The sequence below is a fragment of the Zalophus californianus genome, chromosome 1, assembly GCF_009762305.2.
Source record: "Zalophus californianus isolate mZalCal1 chromosome 1, mZalCal1.pri.v2, whole genome shotgun sequence".
NCBI classification, from domain to species: Eukaryota; Metazoa; Chordata; class Mammalia; order Carnivora; family Otariidae; genus Zalophus; species Zalophus californianus.
In genome coordinates, this window is record NC_045595.1 from 2,379,897 (window position 1) to 2,398,817 (window position 18,921).

An 18,921-nucleotide genomic window follows, 5' to 3' on the forward strand; every position below is an offset into this window, starting at 1 on the left:
ATTACGTGAAACTTCACCCTTAGGTCTAGCCACACAGTCCATCACGGCGTCCTCCACGGGGAAGTAACGGAGCGGGCCTACCACTCCCAGGAAGCTCCGCGCGCGCCAGGAAGACTACAACTCCCCGGAGGCAGCGCGGCGGGCGGGGCGGCCCGTGGCGGTGCCCGCAGGACCCCGGAGACGGCGCGGGCTGCCCGGCGCGGCGCTCGCAGGACCCCGGCGGCTACCCATGCTGAGGTGAGTCCGCGGGAGCCGCCGCCGCCGCCGCTGTCCCGTCCCCGCCGCCGCCCCGCGCGGCCCCGCCGCCGGCCAGGATGCTGGAAGAAGCGGGCGAGGTGCTGGAGAACATGCTGAAGGCGTCGTGCCTGCCGCTCGGCTTCATCGTCTTCCTGCCCGCGGTGCTGCTGCTCGTGGCGCCGCCGCTGCCCGCCGCCGACGCGGCGCACGAGTTCACCGTCTACCGCATGCAGCAGTACGACCTGCAGGGGCAGCCCTACGGTGCGTGCACCCCGGCCTCCCCCGGCCTCCCCCGAGCCCCAGGACCCGCCGCGCCGGCCCGTCCAGCTGCAGTCCCGCGCGCAGACCCCGCTGAGCCCCGCAGACCCGTAGGCAGCCCCAGACAAGTCAGAGCCTGCGTGCCTGCACCCCTGCGACGCCCCCAGGCCTCGGTGTCCAGTGCCCCCGGAACCTTCAGCGATGGCTCCCCCAGCCCCGGCCCCTGGCCCCGGACAAGGACAACGTGCCCCAGACCCCGCAGCTGCGACCCGCAGGCCAAGCTGTCTGTGCGCCTGGACCCCTGCCTGGGTCCCCTCTCTCTGATTCCGAGGCGGGCCAGAGTCGCACTGCCCAAGCCCCCTTCCCCGGACGCCACCCCGGTGCCCATCCTCACTGGGTCACGCCCCTGCGCCCAGAGCTCCCACTTTGGGAGCTAAGTTGGAGACGAGCCTCCTCGGCCTGGTTTCTGCCAGGCCGGGGCACCCGATGGGCAGGTCCAGCCAGCCCTGACCGTTCTCGGCCCCCCCACGGGTACCCCAGCGCTTTTTGTTCAGTGCCAGTATTCCCCCCTGGGGGCTCAGGAGCTCAGATCATTAACCCAGGCCTGGCCTCATATCCAGGCCCACCTCTCCGGGCTCTCTGCTCTCTGGGCCCAGCGCAGGAATCAGGCTCCTCAGATTACTTACCCAAGCCCCCCTCCCCGTTTCAGTCCCCATGCCTGTGGGCTTCTGGGGGGTCCCTTGGACCCTGTGTGCTGCCCCTTCCTTTAGTGCGCGCGCACACACACGCACACACAAGCGTTGGCTATCCCACTTGCTCCCTCTCTCCAGGAATCCTGGATTGTCTCTGGCCCCTACTCGGTCCTCCCTCTGGACCTCCTGGGCCTGGATCCAGCACAGCTCCTTGCTGCCCCCTCCTGCCTCTCCTGTCAAGGTGCTGATCCCAGCCCCTAAGCCCGAATTCCAAATTCTCTCATCTCTGCCCGGCTGTAACTGTATCTGGTGCTCCAGGACCTGCTGGCCTCTGGTTTTTCTTCCAGCTTGGTGCCTTGGGTCCCTGCGAGTCAGACTCTGCTCTCTTCAGAAAGGAGCTCCCTCCCCAGTTCTGGTTCTCCTCAGCTTTGAGCCCCGTGGACCCCCAGCCAAGTCCTTGGGGAGTCCCAGTCCCTGGAGACATGCCCAGACTTCCCCTCAGATCCCTCCTCACCCCAGAGTTAGGCTGTTGCTGTTTAGAGAAGTGGTTGTCAACCCAGGGGTCATTGGGTGATGACTTCGTGGTTGTCACAAGTGGGGAGTGGGGTCCTGGCATCAAGTGGGTGGGAGCCGGGGATGCCACTCATCACCACACAGCGCACAGGGTGCCCCCCCACAGAGAACCACCCGGCCCTGCATGCCCTCAGTGCCGAGCAGGCAGGCCGTGGTGAGTGATGCTCTTAAACCTGAGGGCCCAGGCTTGGGAGGGGTGGGAGGGAAGACCAGGAGCCCCCGATGTCGTGGGCACGTTTTTGCAGGATGTTTCACGTTCCCCTGGAGGAAGGGTCTCTACCCGCGTTGTCTGGTGTGACGGTGGGTGTGTGCTGTGTGCTAATACAGGAGCCGGCAGCCACGGGGGGCCACTGCGCACTTGAGCTGTGGCTCGGGCAAGGCAGGAGGGGAAATCTGAGTGTTGTACAGTCGTAATAAACTGAAATAGCCAAATGTGGCTGGTGGCTGCCATCCTGGTCTAGAGCTTTTGTTGGTTTCCCAGAGGAATCTGCCCTCCCGAAGGCCCAGGTCCTAGGACTTGAGATAACCCCCTTCTCTGGATCCCGAGTTTCGGTTTCCATACTGCTTTCTCTCCCCTCCCTGAGTCCATTGTCCCTAAGCCTGGGATTCCCTCCCATTCCTTTCTGTGACTGACATCTTTGCCTACACGCCCTCATCTGTGTTGCTTCTACTAAGAAGCCCAGGGGCTGCCTGCCTCATGTGTGGCCTCTGTGAAGGCCTTTGGGCTCTGGGGGTGACCGCAGGGGCCTGGGGCAGGGGGCACGACACCTGCCTCAGCCAAGTGCTGCTTGTGGCCTGGCTCTTGAAGCTTGGATGAGGTCCTGCGTGTGCAGCTCACACACCTCCTGGCCCCCTGCCAGTCACAGCAGGTGTGTCCACCTGGGGAGAAGCCGGAGGGGGTGCAGGTGCTGATAGGGGGAAGTGGGTGGTTGGGGGTGAGGCCCCTCTGGTGTGGCTGGAGGGAGCCTCAGGCCTCTCCTGGCCGGTGTTGTTCTAAGAGCGGCTCTGCTGGGTCACCACGGATTGCGGTCTCCCCGGTGTCTTAAGCGCCCTCTCCACACCTGCAGACTCCCTGCCTCCTGGTGCAACCCTTGCTCTGGGTCTTTCCTCACTTCCTGTTCACTCCTCTTGAGACATGCAAGCTGACAGCTGCTGGGAAGGAGAGGCGTGTGCTCTTTGTGCTGAAGTGTGAGCAGGGCCGAGGGTGATCCACCAGGTACAAGGCCACGGGGTGTGACCTCACCCCTCCTGCCCGGCAGACTCTGGCCCTCCCAGGTGACGCTTGCTGTGGGCCCTTGCTGCCTTGAGCAGCCCCATTCCTCCCTCTCTCACTCAGTCCCCTGGTTCACACGAGGCCCCGGCAGGTGGGGCCGTTAGCCTCCCAGCACCCACGTCAGCTTCCTTGACCCACTGTTGTGAATAAAGTTTTACTGGCACGCGGCCCCTCCCGCTGTTTGGCGTGCATCTCCAGCAGCAGAACTGAGTAGCTGAGACAGAGCCGGTGTGGCCAACAAGGGGAGAGGGCTGACCTTCTGGCCCTTGATGGAGCAGTTTGCCACCCCTGCTTGGGTCCGGCCCTGTGGTGAGAACCGGTGACTTCTGTCCCGGTGTCTGGCACCCACCTCTGTGTCGTCCGCCCAGCCTGACCTCTTCCTGTCCAGACAGAGCGCCGGCTCCAGCTTTTCCGTCAGCATGAGAGGGTCTCTGCCCTGGTTGGGGGGGGGGGGGGTGCCCACATCCACCCAGCTGTGCTCCCCCCCTTCCTTTCTCTGGCCTCCTCCCTCTGGGAAGTGGGGATTCCTGCCCTGCAGGGGCACCAGGCCCAAGGCCTGCGGAGCCTAGCACACAGTAGGCTCCACAGGTGGTCCTCTGTGTCTCCACCCCCAGCGGATTTGGAGGGCCTCTGGGAGGCTGAGCGTGCAGGACAGGTGGGGCATGGGGGAGGGGCCTTCCGGCATTCGGCATTCCGGGAGCTTCAAGGACGTCCTGAAGGTCTTGCTGCCCTCTCCCTGCTCAGCCCTCCTGGGGCTTCCACCCCAATGGCCTAAATCAGAGAAAAGGCCCCTGGAGGGCTGGGGGAGTGCAGGCAGGGAGCACCCCCTCCAGCCCTGGGACCCCTGGCCCAACCTTGCTCCTTGGTCACAGGCCCCCTGCTCCTGAGATGGCCTTCCCACCCGGGACGCTGTCCGCTTCCCCTGCCCAGCCCCACAGAACGCTCCCTTGGAAGCCAGCCATCTCCCACCTACCTGCTCTCCCAGATGGCACTTTCCTGGAAAGCAGAGGCGGGGACGTGGGGGGCCCCGGTGGCCTAGCGTAGGTTCTCATCTGTGTGGACGGGCGATGCCTCCCTCTGCAGCTTGGACCTCCGGGACTGCCAGGCTGGGCTCCCCTTGGGAAGCCAGGCCACTTCTCTGCATCTGTCTTTTTGAGTGCTTACTGTGTGCATCCCAAACTGGAGACCCCGGGGGGCGGGGGGGGGGGGGGCCCGTCCAGTCCCCCACATGCAACGTGATTTGCTTGTTTTGTGCATCCTGGGTCGGGGTGCAGCTTTTGAAACATTTGGAGTCATTGCTTACCTTTGGCATTTGGGTGATTGGATGTAAAACCTGGATTTCTGGCAGCACCCCAGTTGAGTGCCGTGACCCTGGAGCTGCCCGAGCCCCCTTTCCCAGCAGTGCACGGGGACAGATGGCCCCTGAGGGCCTGCCTCGTGCCGGCGCCTGTGGGAAGTGATGTAGATGGTAGCGCGCTCGTTGGTCCTGCGTTTAACGTCAGTGCTCGGGGTGCCCTGTGTCTGGGGGAGACCCCCACTGGCCTTTGAAAAGCTGTCTGTGCCACCCTGGTTCTGACCCGCCACTTCTCGGGTGGGGGGTAGGGTACAGTTGCCTGGAAACTCCGGCTGTAGCGCTCTTCCTGATTTTCTGGAGCTTTCTTCAGCTCTCTGAAGAGAGGTGGGAAATGGCCCTTGGATGTAGACCTGGGGTGATACTGTCCCAGGGGACGCTGGGCAGTGTCTGGGGACATCTGTGGTTGTCACAACTGGGAGAGCTCCAGGCGGCACCAAGCAGGTGGGGAATGCTGCTCAGCCCCCCACAGTGCCCGGGGGGGTGGGTTGTGACTCACCGGGGTTGCAGTGGGCACTGCACCGGCGGGCAGTGAGGGGCTGGCCTTGGCGGACGTGGTCCTGTCCAGCACCCAGTAACAGGACATGTAGGTGGTCTCCAGGTGGGGCCCCGGTGCCCCTCTGAGGGAGACCCTCCTGCCCTCCTGCAGGCACTCGGAACGCAGTGCTCAACACGGAGGCCCGCACCATCGACGCCGACGTGCTGAGCCGTCGCTGTGTGCTCATGCGGCTGTTGGACTTCTCCTACGAGCAGTACCAGAAGGCCCTGCGGCAGTCGGCTGGTGCCGTGGTCATCATCCTGCCACGGGCCATGGCCGCCGTGCCCCAGGACGTCATCCGGGTGAGTCTGCACCCTCACCTTCCATGGAAGAAGGAACACCGGGTTTGCAGTCAGCCAGGTGGCCTTGGGCAGGTTGCTGCCACGTGCCAGCGCCTGGGGGAAGTGATGGTAGATGGTAGCGCGCCCCTTGGTCCTGCGTTTGTCAGTGCTCGGGTGCCTTGTGTCTGGGGAGACTCCCACTGGCCTTTGAAAAGCTGTCTGTGCCCTTCAGGAAGCAGGATGGTGCCTGTTTGCCTTCATCATTGCCCGCTCCCGGCCGGACAGATCCTGTCCCTGAGGGACACTGGGCCATGTCTGGGCACATCTGTGCTCATTAGGATTGGGGAGCTCCTGGCGTCCGGCGGGTGGAGCTGGGGACGCTGCTGAGCTCCACCAGCGCCCAGGACGCCCCACAGAGAGTGACCCGCCTGACGTCCACTGTGCCGGGGGGGGGGTTCTGATAGGATCCCGTGAGACACCTCGGATGAAGATGCTTTTGCAGATGAGGCGCAGCTGTGGGGTGGTGGAGGGGAGGTCAGGCTACCGAAGGCCAGCTTAGTGCCGGGCACCTTGTGCCCACTTGTGTGGGGCTCCCTCCATCGGACCAGGGTGCCAGCATCCGCCGCCCACTCACAGAGGAGGGTGTGATGGCCAGTGGGGCTGGGGGCAGCCCCCGGTGACACCAGATTGGACCCCAGACCTGGCTGGCCCCCCTCGCCCATTCTCCCAACCGGCTTCCTCCCCGATGGGTACCGCCTGGGGGCCCCGTGGGCATTGCCAGCCCCCCGTCCCTCCGTCCTCGTCCCGCTCGTACCGTCGGCACCCTTTCCAGCGTGATCCTAGCCTTGCTAGCCAGCCTGAGAGGAGGCGTGCCTGCACCCCAGGGACAGCCCCTGGGCACCCCCACCCCCAGACTAGAAGCCCCTCAACGTGTGTCTCTTCCACAGCAATTCATGGAGACCGAGCCGGAGATGCTGGCCATGGAGACTGTCGTCCCCGTGTATTTTGCTGTAGAGGACGAGGCCCTGCTGTCCATCTATGAGCAGACGCAGGCCGCATCCGCCGCCCAGGGCTCCGCCTCGGCTGCCGAAGGTGGGCTCGGGCTACATGAGCGGAGCCGGCTGTGGCCACGCCACACCGTTTCCGGGGCCCTGTCTCACGCGGGTTTGCAGGCCCTACCCCCCCACCCCACCCTGCTGTGCCACCGTCTCTGGGTTGAGGCCAAGACTCTGCATTTTGCAGCCCCCCACCCCCCGCTGATCCCATGCAAACAAAACCTCGAGAACCACTAATTTGGAGGGAGGTGTTGCTCAACTAGCCTCTGGATGGTTTATGGAACCTGTGGGCGTCTGTTGGGTTTGTCTGTCCCACTTGCTGAGGACACTCAGCATCACCATCGTGCTGAAGCCCATCAGGGTGGGGCAGCAGCGTCCTCGGGGAGAGGAGGACACAGGTTTCTCCTGCCCCGTGGACCGAGGACGTCCACGAGCTTGGTGCAGGGGCGGGTGGCTGTGGAGAATGAGCTAGCAGAAGTAGTCGAAGAAACGCCCCAGAAAAGACCCGCCTGACATTTCGTCCCCATGGAAGCGGTGGGCGGAACAGGAGGCTGGCCCTCGGAGTCGCCCCTGCCGGCCGGCCTGGGGCTGGGCAGCGGCCTCAGCAGCTCTTGCTCTGGATGCCAGGCTCTTCCCCGTGCCCGGTCTCCACGTTGTGCTCCAGGTCACAGGGTCACTTCTGCATACAGCTGGGCTTAGACCGAACCCCTACCGTCGGGGGCGTGGGGGCCACAGGGAGGCCGGCTCGGGCCCGGGAACCCCCAGGGCTTGGGCTGACCTCCCCCACCCGTCCTCAGTGCTGCTCCACACCGCCACTGCCAATGGTTTCCAGATGGTCACCAGCGGGGTCCAGAGCAAGGCTGTGAGTGACTGGCTCATCACCAGTGTGGAGGTGAGTGCCCGGCCCTGTCTGCCGCACTGAGGCCTGGGGAGGGGGCACCCAAGCTCCCTGAGCTCACCTCTCACCTCTTTCCCCACCGGAGGGAGCTTCGGATAGGGAAATTAGGTTGAATCTCCTGCCATCTTCCACCGCCAGTCCCAGCCGCACATCGAGCCTCCTCATCCTGCCTCAGGGCCTTTGCACTGGCTGTCCCTGACTCACAGAGAGCTCTCTCTCGCACAGGGGCTGCTCCTTCTCATCATATTACAGTCCCTCCAATGCTGCCTTCCCAGAAGTCCTTAGAGCTTTCTGGGGCCACACACCCCTGTCGTTCAGAGCTCAGCTGAGCTCTGGATGTGGAAGTATCCAATTAAAGCAACAAGCCAAACGTGAAAGAGTTCAGCCTGTGATCACCTCTGGTGGTGGTGTAAGCAAGCGTCTAGACCAGAGGAGACCCCGACTCTGCTGCTCTCCTCCCCCATGTGGGGATTGGGCCGCTTGGCAGCTGTGGGGGGGTGGGGGTGGTGCTGGATAAAAGGCTCCAGCAGTGGTGTGGACCCAGGGCGGGGAGGGCTGGGTCCCCACGGTGAGGTGGGGAGTGTCTGCTCTGTGGTGGTGTCACATCCGTTGTGTCCCCCACCCCAGTGAGGAGGTCTCCCCGGACACAGCCCGAGAGACCCTGGCAGAGGCCCCGGCCACGAAGGCACAGGGCAAGGGGCGCAAACGTGGGAAGAGCCCGGCCAGGGGCCGAGTGTTCAGTGGCACCCCGCCGGCCTACGGCATGCCCGTGTGCCCTGAGTCTAGAGTGGGGGGCGGCCTCCCCTGGGAGTCCTCCAAGCAAGGCCTTTGTACACGCCTGGGCTCGAGCCCAAAAAGCCACAGGTTGGTTTGAACCTGGAGCCGGAGTTCTGCACTCTCACGCTTGCCCTGTCCCTGGCTTCACTTTCTCTTGAGTGATGATCCCACTCAACCCATTCGGAAGCCATGGGTCATTAGTTTCTTTCCCATCAGCCCGAGTGCCAGAGACGCTGAGACTTCATTGCGTGGCCTCTGTTGTGTCCCCGGAGCCTAACCTGGTGCCTGGTGCACAGTAGGCCCTCAGCAGGCACTTGTCACTGAATGTGCTGGGCCCCAGGCCCAAGTGGCTTACACCAGGTGGTGCAAGGCTACTGTGCCCCCACCTGGCGTTGGGGTGTGGCTGCAGGTGGGACTTGGGTGGAGCCACACTTGCAGCCACCCCTTCCCTCTCCAGAACTAGTGAGTCCGCCTCTCCGTGAGCACTTCCGGAGCCCCGCTGTATGCAAGAGGCAGCAAGATGCCCTTCCTTCCGGGAAGAACTCACTGGCAGTTGGGACGAGTCTGAGGGCAGCAGGCCGGCACTTAGCACAGTGGGAGAAGGCCTCTGCCGGGGCAGCGGGCACCGTCCCCTAGCGGCCCTGTCCCTGTGTGCGGGGGCACCTGGGGACGTCCAGGCTGCAGGCCTGCCACTGCGAGGAGAGTGCCCAGCTGTGGGTGCTGTGGGCTGCCCCGTACAGACCGGGTGGAGGAGGCAGGGCAGGGTGGTCAGTGGGGCTGGACGGGCCGATCCAGGATGTGGGGAAGCCGCTGCAGCATCTAAGCTATCAGTGAAATTCTAGAAGGAATACGTTTCTTAAAATTGTGTGCGGGATCATGGCAATTTGGGCAAAGAAAGCCCCAATAACCAGAGTCCTTGTAATCAGGCTTCCGAAGGTCGGGCCGAGCAGCAGTGTCGGCTTTGCTGTGGGTCAGTGGCAACCGGAGCCAGCCAGGCTGCAGAGGGTCCTCCTCGCCACTGGGGGGTCTGTTTCAGCCTGCCTGCCTGGCTGCCCTGGCCTTTGCTTCTGGAAACCTTTGCACCACCATGAGCCCTCTGCCATCCCTGCTGTTTGCGTGCAGGTGGGGGTGCTCGGCTGGCCTCCTCTCCCCAACCCCCGTGGCCCGTAGAGCTAGCACTGGCCTCAGCCCGTCTGTCGGGGCAAGAGCCCCGAGCCCGTAGGGGCAGCGGTATGTCCACGGCCGGCAGCAGCTTCCCGTCCAACACGGCCAAGGTCTTCACAGAGCTCACCCTCTGGTTGCGAAAATCAGGAAAACAGGGCCTCAGCCATGTGCTGGCACGGACCCCTGGGCCACGCTGTCCGACCCCCCTGCACCCCGCGACCAGCACTCGGACGGGAGGTGTGGAGGCCAAGGCCTTTGCTGACAGAAGGCCGTTCTCGTTTGTCACCCCCATGACTTTAGTGAGTGCCAGTTCATATGTGATGAGACTCCAGCCAGGGCGTGGGCGCCGGGACCTGGACTGTGGCCACGTTCCATACCGGCCCCTCCTCGTCCTTAGCTGAGCTCTCCTGCTGGGCCCACCGGTGGCTTGCGGCTCAGCCAGGAAGGATGGGCGGGTTTCCGGAGGGGCTGCACGCTAGAGCCGTGGTCAGCACACCGTGGCCCTCTTCACTGTGTCTGTAAATAAAGTTTTATTGACACGTGGCCACAGCCATTCGTTCACATATCCTCCGTGACAGAGCCAGCAAAGCCAGGAATACTGCCCCGCCCCGGGAGGGCAGCCTGGGCTGTTTCTGGCCGCTGGGGCCCCAGCCAGCAGGCCCTTCACAGACCTTCTCTCTGCAGGGGCGGCTTACAGGGCTGGGCGGAGAGGACCTTCCTACCATTGTCATCGTGGCCCACTATGATGCCTTCGGAGTAGCGCCCGTACGTACGCGTGGGCATCCCCCCCCCAACCGCTGGCGCTGCTCTGGCCTAGCTCGGGTGGAACATGTGGCTGAGGTCAGAGCAGCAGTACCCACCCTCTTAGGACCCCGGGGGTGGGTGTCCTCGGGAAGCAGAAACAGGCTAATCTGAGGTGGGTCTCGTGGCTGGAGTCCCATGCAGATAGGTGGCCAGGCCAGGTGTCTGTGTCCATGCCCAGGCCCAGGCCCAGGTGCGGGGATGTGCCAGGAGGACCCCCAGGGCTCAGCAGACGGTCGACCCCACGGCTGTGGTTTATACAGAGAGGATAGGAAGCCAGATGAGCTCAGGGCAGGGGCGTGGGGGGCAGGGGTGGGGACACCAGGCGTGAGCTGCCAGAGTCCTCTCCCGGGGTGTCCCACAGGACGCGCTCAGCTCCCCCCAAACGAGACGGGACCGCGTGTGTGAGGTGTGGTCTCCAGGGGGCCGGCAGAGACCCAGCGCCCGGTTCTCTGCGGGGGTCGGTCTCGCGGGCCCCTCTGCCCGGCTTGGGCCCGGACCCCAGACTCCGGGAGGGGAGCAGGTGCTCAGCCCGAGCCTCGTGTCTGCACAGACGGTCCAGGGACCCGAGCCCCTCAGCAGCGAGGGTGGTGGGAGCCCGGAGTCCGGTTCCAGATGCCGCCGAGGGCCAGCCTTGCGAGCCAGCCTCCGGGGAGGGAAGTCTCAGGGCCTTCCCCCGGGCCATGCTCTCAGCCGCCACCGCCGCAGCGAGGTCAGGGCTCACTGTAGTGTGAACGGTGCCTGCTCTTCATCAGGAAAGTCTTGCTTTGGAAGAAAAATCAGCTGAAGCAAAGAGGTTGCCTAGTTGCAGCCTGGTGTGAGGTCCTGACCGAGGGACCCATGGTGCACGGCTGTTCCAAGCGCCACCCCGCCTGGGAGGCCAGGGCCTCAGCGGTCACCTCAGAATGCTCAGCCTGGTCCTCAGTCTCCCTCACACCCGAGCAGGAGCCTTGTGAGATTATTTTTGTCCAAATCTCCTCCAGCCCTTGCTGTGGAGCGTTTATTTACTTATTTCTGAGATAGAATTCACAGAACATTTAAATTGTTCTTTTAAAGCGTGTAGTGTAGTCCAACACTCAACAGAGTTGTGCAACCACGATCATCTACTTCCAGAACATTCCATCTCCCCAGAACGAAGCCCCGTCCCTATTAGCAGTCACACCCCAGCCCCCGGCCCCCGTGGGCCCTCTTCCCGTCCATGGATGAGCCAGTTCTGGACATGCCACATGCATGGACTCATGCCCCGTGTGGCCTTCTGTGTCTGGTTCCCTCCCTGAGCATCGTGTTGCCTTCGCCCCCCGCATTGTAATACTATCAATATGTGATACGTTGGCGTATGGACTGTAACCTCAGAAGGGTCCCAAGGTCCAGTTATCATGCTGTCAGGAATGTTGTTGTTGTTTTTTTTTAAGATTTTATTTACTTATTTGACAGAGACACAGCAAGAGAGGGAACACAAGAGGGGGCGGGGGGGGGGAGAAGCAGGCTTCCCACAGAGCAGAGAGCCCGATGCGGGGCTCTATCCCAGGACCCCAGGATCATGACCCAAGCCGAAGGCAGATGCTTAACGACTGAGCCAGCCAGGTGCCCCAGGAATGTCGCTTCAGATCGTGGGATCCAGATGAATCGGGGGCTTCTGCAGTGGAGGGAGCCCGCACTGACCCCCCTCCCAGTGCACGGGTGTGCTGCGTGGCACGGGGCAGGCGCTGAGACCACACGGAGGCAGCCCCCCTGGGCTCCGGGGCATGGTGCAGAGTGTTGGGGAGCGAGCAGGAGAGCTGGCAGGGCCCAGGGTGTCTGGGGGCTCAACCCTGCAGACACGGGGTGCCGTCCTCCTGGGGGTTGGAGTGGAGCCGTGATGTCAGCCGCGCCCTGGCCGTGCGGTCTGGAGGCAAGGTGGGGCTGTTGGGAGCCGGCTCCGGCTGCCGCGGTCGGGGCAGCGAGGCGCTGGGTGAGACCTGGGGTTGACTGCTGGCCTTGTCTCCCTCCTGCCCACAGTGGCTGTCACACGGTGCAGACTCGAACGGGAGCGGCATCTCTGTGCTGCTGGAGCTCGCCCGCCTCTTCTCCAGGCTCTACACCTACAAGCGCACCCACGCGGCGTACGCGACGGCCCGCGGGAGGGGCTGCAGGGAGGGCGGGGCTGCTGGGTTTGGGGGATGTGCACACCCCAGGAATAACGGGGTCTGTATGGAGGGCCCCTTACCCCCCACCCCCAGTATGCCAGGCCTGGAGCTGAGCCCCACCCAGATCCTGCACCCAGGGCTGCAGGGTCCTGTCTGGGGACATCTGTGGTTGCCACAGCTGGGGGTGCTCCTGGCGTTGAGTGAGTGGGGGCCACAGGTACGGCTCTGCTCCCCAGAGGTTCAGCTGTGCCGGGACAGGGAGACCCTGTTCTGAGCGCTAGTCAGGGTTCAGTACCTGGGGGGAGAGCACCTGCTCGTCGGGACCCTGGTCGCTGTCCTTCAAAGCTGATTCCGCACCCTGCCCATGCCAGGTACAACCTTCTCTTCTTCGCTTCTGGAGGAGGCAAGTTCAACTACCAGGGAACAAAGCGCTGGCTGGAAGACAACCTGGACCACACAGGTGAGTGGCCCGCGGGGGGGGCCGGGGCCCTTGCTCCCCGCCCGTCCCAACCAGCCCTGCCTGCCCCACAGACTCCAGCCTGCTCCAGGACAATGTGGCCTTCGTGCTGTGCCTGGACACCGTGGGCCGGGGAGACAGCCTGCACCTGCACGTGTCCAAGCCGCCACGAGAGGGGACGCTGCAGCACGCCTTCCTGCGGGAGTTGGAGGTGGTAGGTGCCTTCCTGCCCGCAGCTTGACCCAGGGCTGTGGCACCTATGAGCTGGGGGCCGGGCCGGGGTCGTTCGGCGAGTGGCTTGGAACCCTCCTGGCTGTCAAGGCCCTGTGTAAACATCCATGGCCCGAGCCAGGGCTGGGGGGTGGGGGTCACCTCCACAGAGACTGGCGGAGGGGGGGCCGGGACCACAGGGCGGAGCGCCACCCTGACGGCGCCCCCGTACGCAGGTGGCTGCCCACCAGTTCCCGGAGGTCCGGTTCTCCATGGTGCACAAGAAGATCAACCTGGCGGAGGACATCCTGGCCTGGGAGCACGAGCGCTTCGCCATTCGCCGGCTGCCTGCCTTCACCCTGTCCCACCTGGAGAGCCACCGTGACGGCCAGCGCAGCAGCATCATGGACGTGAGGTGGGCACGGCCCCCCCTCCATCCACTGCTGGGCCGTGCGTGATCTCAGGGGCCGCGGTGTGGACGCAGGCGCCTGCAGGGAATGAACCTGAAATGTGGGTGGTGGGGAGGGTGGTTGGCCTGAGTCCGGTGGGGGGGACCTGAGGTCGGGTTACTGAGCCCCCCTTATTAGGGACAGGGGGTCACGTGTGAGTGGTTTACGGTCCCCTGGCCCCCATGTGTGATGTCCAGACCCCACATGTGACCCTCAGATGCTGGGCACCTCGGCCTGCCCTGTGGCTCAGAGGCTCAAGCTCCTGCCCCTGGGCCTTTGCACGGCTCACTCCTCATACCTCATCAGGGAGCCCCCCCCCCCCCACCCTTCCCTCCTCCCATTACCGCTCGTCAAGACGCAGGGCACCTCTGATTTCACCCCCGTCCGCCTCTCCCGGTGGTGTGCCAGCCCTCTGCAGGGCCGGGGTTTTATGGTGGCCACAGAGCTGGGCTTGGGCTGGTCTGGCCACACGCACTCATTGGCCAGCCTTGGGCCCGGCCCAGCTGCTGGCCGTGTGTCTGCTGGCAGATGAGAAGCTGGGCCTGGAAGAGGCCCTGCCTGGCTACGGGTGAGGCCCAGAGAGAGAGCAGGTGTGGGCAGGGGTGTTGACTGTTTCCGGGGCATCAGGAAGGCTTCTTGGAGGAGTTGGTGCCGGAGCTGAGGGGTGTGGGCCAAGAGAAGGGCATTCCAGGGTGGAGGGAGTGAGAGCCAAGGGAGAGCGCTGCCCCCCGCTCTCCCCGGTGGCCCGCTCCCCGTGAGGGGTCAGCACGCGAACGCTGTTCACGCCACGCGGCATCTGCCCCCCGCTCTCCCTGGTGGCCCGCTCCCGTCAGCGGTCAGCACTGTTCTGCACCCGAGCCCCTCTTATGGGTCTGCATGTCGGCAGTGGTGCTGGGTGTCCCCTGGCCTGTGGTTCCCCAGTCTTTGCCCCCGTGGCCACAGATGCTCTCCCCCTTCACATGAGGACATCCGCCCGCTGACGTAGGGCTGTCCTCCGGCGCTAGCCACTTCGGCGGATGCCCTGCTTCCAGCGCAGGCCCCATTCCCGGGTTCTGGGTGGGGGTGAACGTGGGGAACGCTGTTCACGCCACACGGCATCCCCTCCGCTCTGCTTTGACAACGGCGGATGTGGGCCCCCGGCCACCCCCACGTCTGCGCTAAGGAAATGGGCCCCGAGCCCAGCAGTCCTTCGAGCGGACGCTCGGCAGGCGCCCGCCCTGAGAACACTGCGGCTTTTCTTGCTTTTATTGTTGTTGGAGATACGATTGTGCTTTTTTTGGTTTTTTTAACGGACGTGGATTCTAGATACCTATGCATGTTTTTTTCAACTCTGCCTAAGGTCCCGGGTCGACTCTAAGACTCTGACCCGCAACACCAGGCTGATCGCGGAGGCCCTGACCCGAGTCATCTACAACCTGACCGAGAAGGTGAGCCCCTCCCCCCGAGCTGGCTGCGCCCGCCAGCCCCCCGCGCCCCCAGCCGGCGGGTCAGACTCAGGGTCTGTCCCTCCTCTCTCCACAGGGAACCCCCCCAGACATGCCAGTCTTCACGGAGCAGATGGTAACGGTGGCGGGGGGGGGGATGGGGGAGCCCCGCGCGGGCAGGGGCGGGGCCGCCCGGGGGGGGGGCTCCCGTGACCACCGCCCCTCCCCCGCAGCAGATCCAGCAGGAGCAGCTGGACTCGGTGATGGACTGGCTCACCAACCAGCCGCGGGCCGCCCAGCTGGTGGACAAGGACGGCACGTTCCTGAGCACGCTGGAGCACTACCTGAGCCGCTACCTGAAGGAGGTGAAGCAGCACCACATCAAGGCCGACAAACGGTGAGTCAGTCGCCTCCCTGCAAGCATCCCATGGCCTGACTTGGGCTCACCAGGGAGCAAGCATTTCTGGACCCTTGCACCCCGGGAGCGAGGTTGAGCAAGTAAAAGCAGAGGATGAAAAACAAAACAATAAATAAGAAGTATAGGTATCCAATTAAACGTGAGTTCCATGTAAATGAGGTTTTTCTTAGTGTAAGTATCTCATGTAGTGTTTGGGACATACTTATACGAGGAGCCAATTTCTTCTTTGAAGTCCACATATAACCGACGTCCTGTGTTTTATTGGGCAGCCCTGTACCCCCACCCACCCTCTGGTCTTTCCGTGCTTGGGGTATCAGGTGGCTTGGGCCCTGGGTCCCCCATCTGCCCCACGATGCCCCTCCCCCCTTGGGCCAAGCTAGCACCGCAGGGCCTTGTGGTAGGAGGGGAACCTGCAGGTGTCTGCAGGTAGGAGATACCCCCACACTGCTTGGTGCCCCTCGCTGGTTCTCTGCCTTCTCCACACTCATGTTGTGCCTAGGAGTCAGGGTTCTTGGACAGAAAAAGAAACTGAGGCTCAGAGTGGACCCACAGCTATGGAGCCAGGTCGCTGATGCCCAGACCATGATCGTCTTCCCTCTGTAGAAATGCTCTCCGGACCAGTAGAATCTTATAGAGTCACCCTAGTTCATTTTTTTTTAAAGATTTTATTTATTTTGAGAGAGTGCGCGTGCACAGCAGGGGAGGGGCAAGGCAGAGAGAGAGAGAGAGAGAGAGAGAGAGAGAGAGAGCCTCAAGCTGACTCCAAGCAGACTCCACACTGAGCACAGAGCCTGATGCAGGGCTCCATCTCACGACCCTGAGATCATGACCTGAGCCAAAACCAAGAGTTGGACACCCAACTAACTGCGCCACCCAGGCACCCCTCCCTATTTCATTTTTTTTTTTTAATATTTTTTTTATTTATTTGACAGAGACACAGCGAGAGCAGGAACACAAGCAGGGGGAGTGGGGGAGGGAGAAGCAGGCCTCCCACCGAGCAGAGAGCCCGATGCGGGGCTCGATCCCAGGACCCTGGGACCATGACCCGAGCTGAAGGCAGACGCTTAACAACTGAGCCACCCAGGTGCCCCAAGGTGCCCCTAGTTTTTAAAGAGTAAGATCTGACACCCAAAAAAGCAACAGGGAAAAGGTTCCTTCAGAATAAAGGCCCGTCCTTCCCCAGGAAGGTCAGTGGCAGCCTCGTGCACGCACACACGCACGCACGCCCTCCCGTTCCTGGGCTGGTGGCACCTCTGGGCGGTCTGGTTTCTGGGGGCCGTGGGATGTGGCCCGGCTGTCGGGTGAATGCACTCTCTCCACAGGGACCCCGAGTTTGTCTTCTATGACCAGCTGAAGCAGGTGATGAACGCCTATAGGTGAGTCGCGCTGCATCGGAACCGTGATGCCCCTGGGTCACAGCCCGGGGCACGTGGTCCAGCAGCGGGCCCTCCCCTGACCCTGCCCATGCCCCGCCCCCTGCCCCTCAGGGTCAAGCCTGCCATCTTCGACCTGCTCCTGGCCGTCTGCATCGGCGCCTACCTCGGGATGGCCTACACGGCAGTCCAGGTGAGCAGGGGGAGGCTCAGGTGGGAGGCGAGGCCCCCTCTGCGGGGGGGGGGGGGGGGTCGACCAGGCCAGGTGAGTCCTTGGCCCCCACCCTGCCTAGAAGCAGGTGAGTCCACGGTGGCCCTCGGGCCTTCCTCGTGGTGGGTGTGCCCCCGACCTCACACGAGCGCTCCCGCTGCCCCCAGCACTTCGACCTCCTGTACAAAACGGTTCAGAGACTGCTCGTGAAGGCCAAGACGCAGTGACGTGGCCCGTCGCCGGCGCCACGAGCCACTGCCTGCCGCCCCTCCCCGTGCTGCAGCCCACAGGAGGGCAGGGCTTCACCCCGGCTCAGCGGCCGGAACCCTGAATTACAGAGCTTTTCTGTGTTGCTCTTGAGGATTTGGGGGATTCTTTCTCTTTTTTGTCCTTTGAACTCCCCCGGAGGAGCATTTGGTGGAGGGCCCGGGGCCGGGCCATTGACTTAGGGACAAGTCTGCAGATGAGCCCCCAGCCCCAGAGGCAGCCCCACTGCCCTCAGGGCTCGCCGGCCACGGGATGACCGAGGAGACGCCCCCGGCACGGCCTCCGTGTCCCGCCTCTTGGCCACGATGCTGAGCGGGGACCGCAGGCTGAGGGGCAAGGGGCCGCCTTCGCTGGCCCAGGTCTGCCTGCCCACCAACCCGATCCCCCGCTGGTGACTCGGATGCTCTTCCTCCTGTCTGAAGAAGGGTCCCCAGGTTCTGGCCCCTCCCTCGGAAGCCTTGCGTCCCGCCGCCCTGGCCGGGGCTGAGGGCCCCGCCTCAGGGTGTGGCCTTGGAGTGCGTCTCCCTTGAGCCCCCATGGACGCCAGTGCCCTGAAGACCCACAGCCTCCCCGGTCCGGCTCCCTGCGCCGTTCGCCTTCACGTGTGCTTCCCACCGCCTGCTCCCCCCTCCCCGCTGCGCCCCGGGGAGCTCGGGCCTGACCCCAGGAACCTGGGTGCCGTTGGAGCCCCTGGGGCAGGAGGCAGCCGTGAAGAGAGGAGGCCCCTACTCCTCCGCCCCTTACCTCGGGCTCTCTGGGCCTCCGTTTCCTCATCCGTAGAGAGGAGGGTGTGTGGTGGGGCCGTTGGTGCCCCCGTGTCCTAGGAGGGCATCCAGGCTGGGGGTCGAGGGAGAGCGTTTGCTGGAGAAGATGCAGCCGCGGGCCCCACGGGGCTGCCCGTCCCAGGACCTGGGATCTGGGGAGGAAGGTCCAGGCCTGAACCCCAAAAATCAGGCTCCTTGGAAGGGAAGGGGTGCAGAGGGGGCATCTAGCGCTGCTGAGATTGATCTCAGGGAGACCCAGGCGTACCGATTCGTTAGCAATATAATCAGTTAGGTGTTCTGTGCTGAGGGGAGGGTCGGGATGAGGGAGAAGGGCCTCTGGGCACCAGCCTCAGCCTCCAGGGAGGTCTTCACGGAAGGGGCGGCGGAGCAGGGGGACTAGCTCCCTCCGTGTGCCCCCAGCCAGCCCTCATAAGCCAGCTCGCCACTCGCTGCAGGGTTCCGGCTCCTGGGGGCTCCATCTCCATCTCTTGTCTTGGGCCTCCTGCCTTCGCCAAGCCCGACCCCTCGGCATGGCTGCCGTCCCAGCCTCCCAGGCCCGCAGAGGGCCTGGGGGCCACGGGCTCTCCTGTCTGTCCCCCCTTCTCTGCCCTGCTGGGTGGCCTGTCTTCCCCCAGAGACTTGACCGAGTGCCCAGCCAGCCCGGCCACCTCTGGGGGGCAGGCTGTGGGGACTGGCACTGGCTCATTGTCTCCCGCACACGCGTGCCGGTGCCGAGTGGGTGCCCTCCCTCCCCAGGGCAGGTCGTCAGCTCAGGCTGTTTGTGGGACACACTTGGACGATCAGAAAATAAAGCCATATCGAATGATCAGCCTCGCGTGTCCTGTCCGGGGGGCTGGGGTCGGGATTTGGCTGTACCCACTCTCAAGGGGTTTTGCAGTCCTTGAGGGGCCCTTGCCACCCCCGCCATGCCCGTCAGCCTCACCCTCCTGCCCCCCAGCTGCCAGATGGGGATGCAAACCAGCTCGTTGTCACATGGGACCGTGAAGTGCGCGCGTTTCCTGAGTCAGCCAGACCACAAACGGGGCACCTTAAAGCAACAAGTGGATGAGCTCCCAGCGCTGGAGGCCAGAAGTCTGGGGGTCAGGGTGCGGCCAGGGCTGCTTCCTTCGGAGGCCGTGGGGGGTCTGGGGCTCTCCTGGCTTCGTGGGTTCCTGGGCTTGTAGCCACGCGGCTTCCGCCTCTGCCTCAGTGTTCTCGAGGCGGGTTCTCTCTCTCGTGCTCTTAGAGGACCCCAGGCGTGGCGTCAGGGCCCACCCAGTGCAGCACCGAGTTATCCCGACGTCACAGCTGCACAGACCCTCCT

The 18,921-nt window shown here is 63.9% G+C and overlaps 1 protein-coding gene across 3 annotated transcripts; it reads left to right on the forward strand.

Moving 5' to 3' along the window:
* The first annotated feature begins 207 nt into the window (after window positions 1–207).
* Window positions 208–18,422, forward strand: NCLN (nicalin). 3 transcript variants are annotated; one of them, XM_027587364.2, is made up of 15 exons: window positions 208–498; window positions 5,034–5,224; window positions 6,151–6,295; window positions 7,056–7,150; window positions 9,782–9,862; window positions 11,897–12,000; window positions 12,396–12,484; window positions 12,556–12,695; window positions 12,928–13,106; window positions 14,480–14,567; window positions 14,662–14,700; window positions 14,798–14,961; window positions 16,305–16,358; window positions 16,470–16,548; window positions 16,734–18,422. In XM_027587364.2, the coding sequence occupies exons 1-15, from the start codon at window positions 315–317 to the stop codon at window positions 16,791–16,793; spliced, it is 1,692 nt and encodes a 563-aa protein (XP_027443165.1). In that variant the 5' UTR covers window positions 208–314; the 3' UTR covers window positions 16,794–18,422. The 3 variants fall into 3 exon arrangements, with proteins under 3 accessions (XP_027443165.1, XP_027443167.1, XP_027443168.1); XM_027587366.2 differs by having other exon boundaries at window positions 14,801–14,961; XM_027587367.2 differs by lacking the exon at window positions 9,782–9,862.
* Window positions 18,423–18,921: the final 499 nt, after the last annotated feature.

Coding starts and splice junctions, on each gene's coding strand:
- NCLN (XM_027587364.2), top strand. CDS start 315: ATGCTGGAAGAAGCGGGCGAGGTGCTGGAGAACATGCTGAAGGCGTCG. Junction 5,225..6,150: donor TGCCCCAGGACGTCATCCGG/GTGAGTCTGCAC, acceptor TCTCTTCCACAG/CAATTCATGGAGACCGAGCC. Junction 6,296..7,055: donor CTCCGCCTCGGCTGCCGAAG/GTGGGCTCGGGC, acceptor ACCCGTCCTCAG/TGCTGCTCCACACCGCCACT.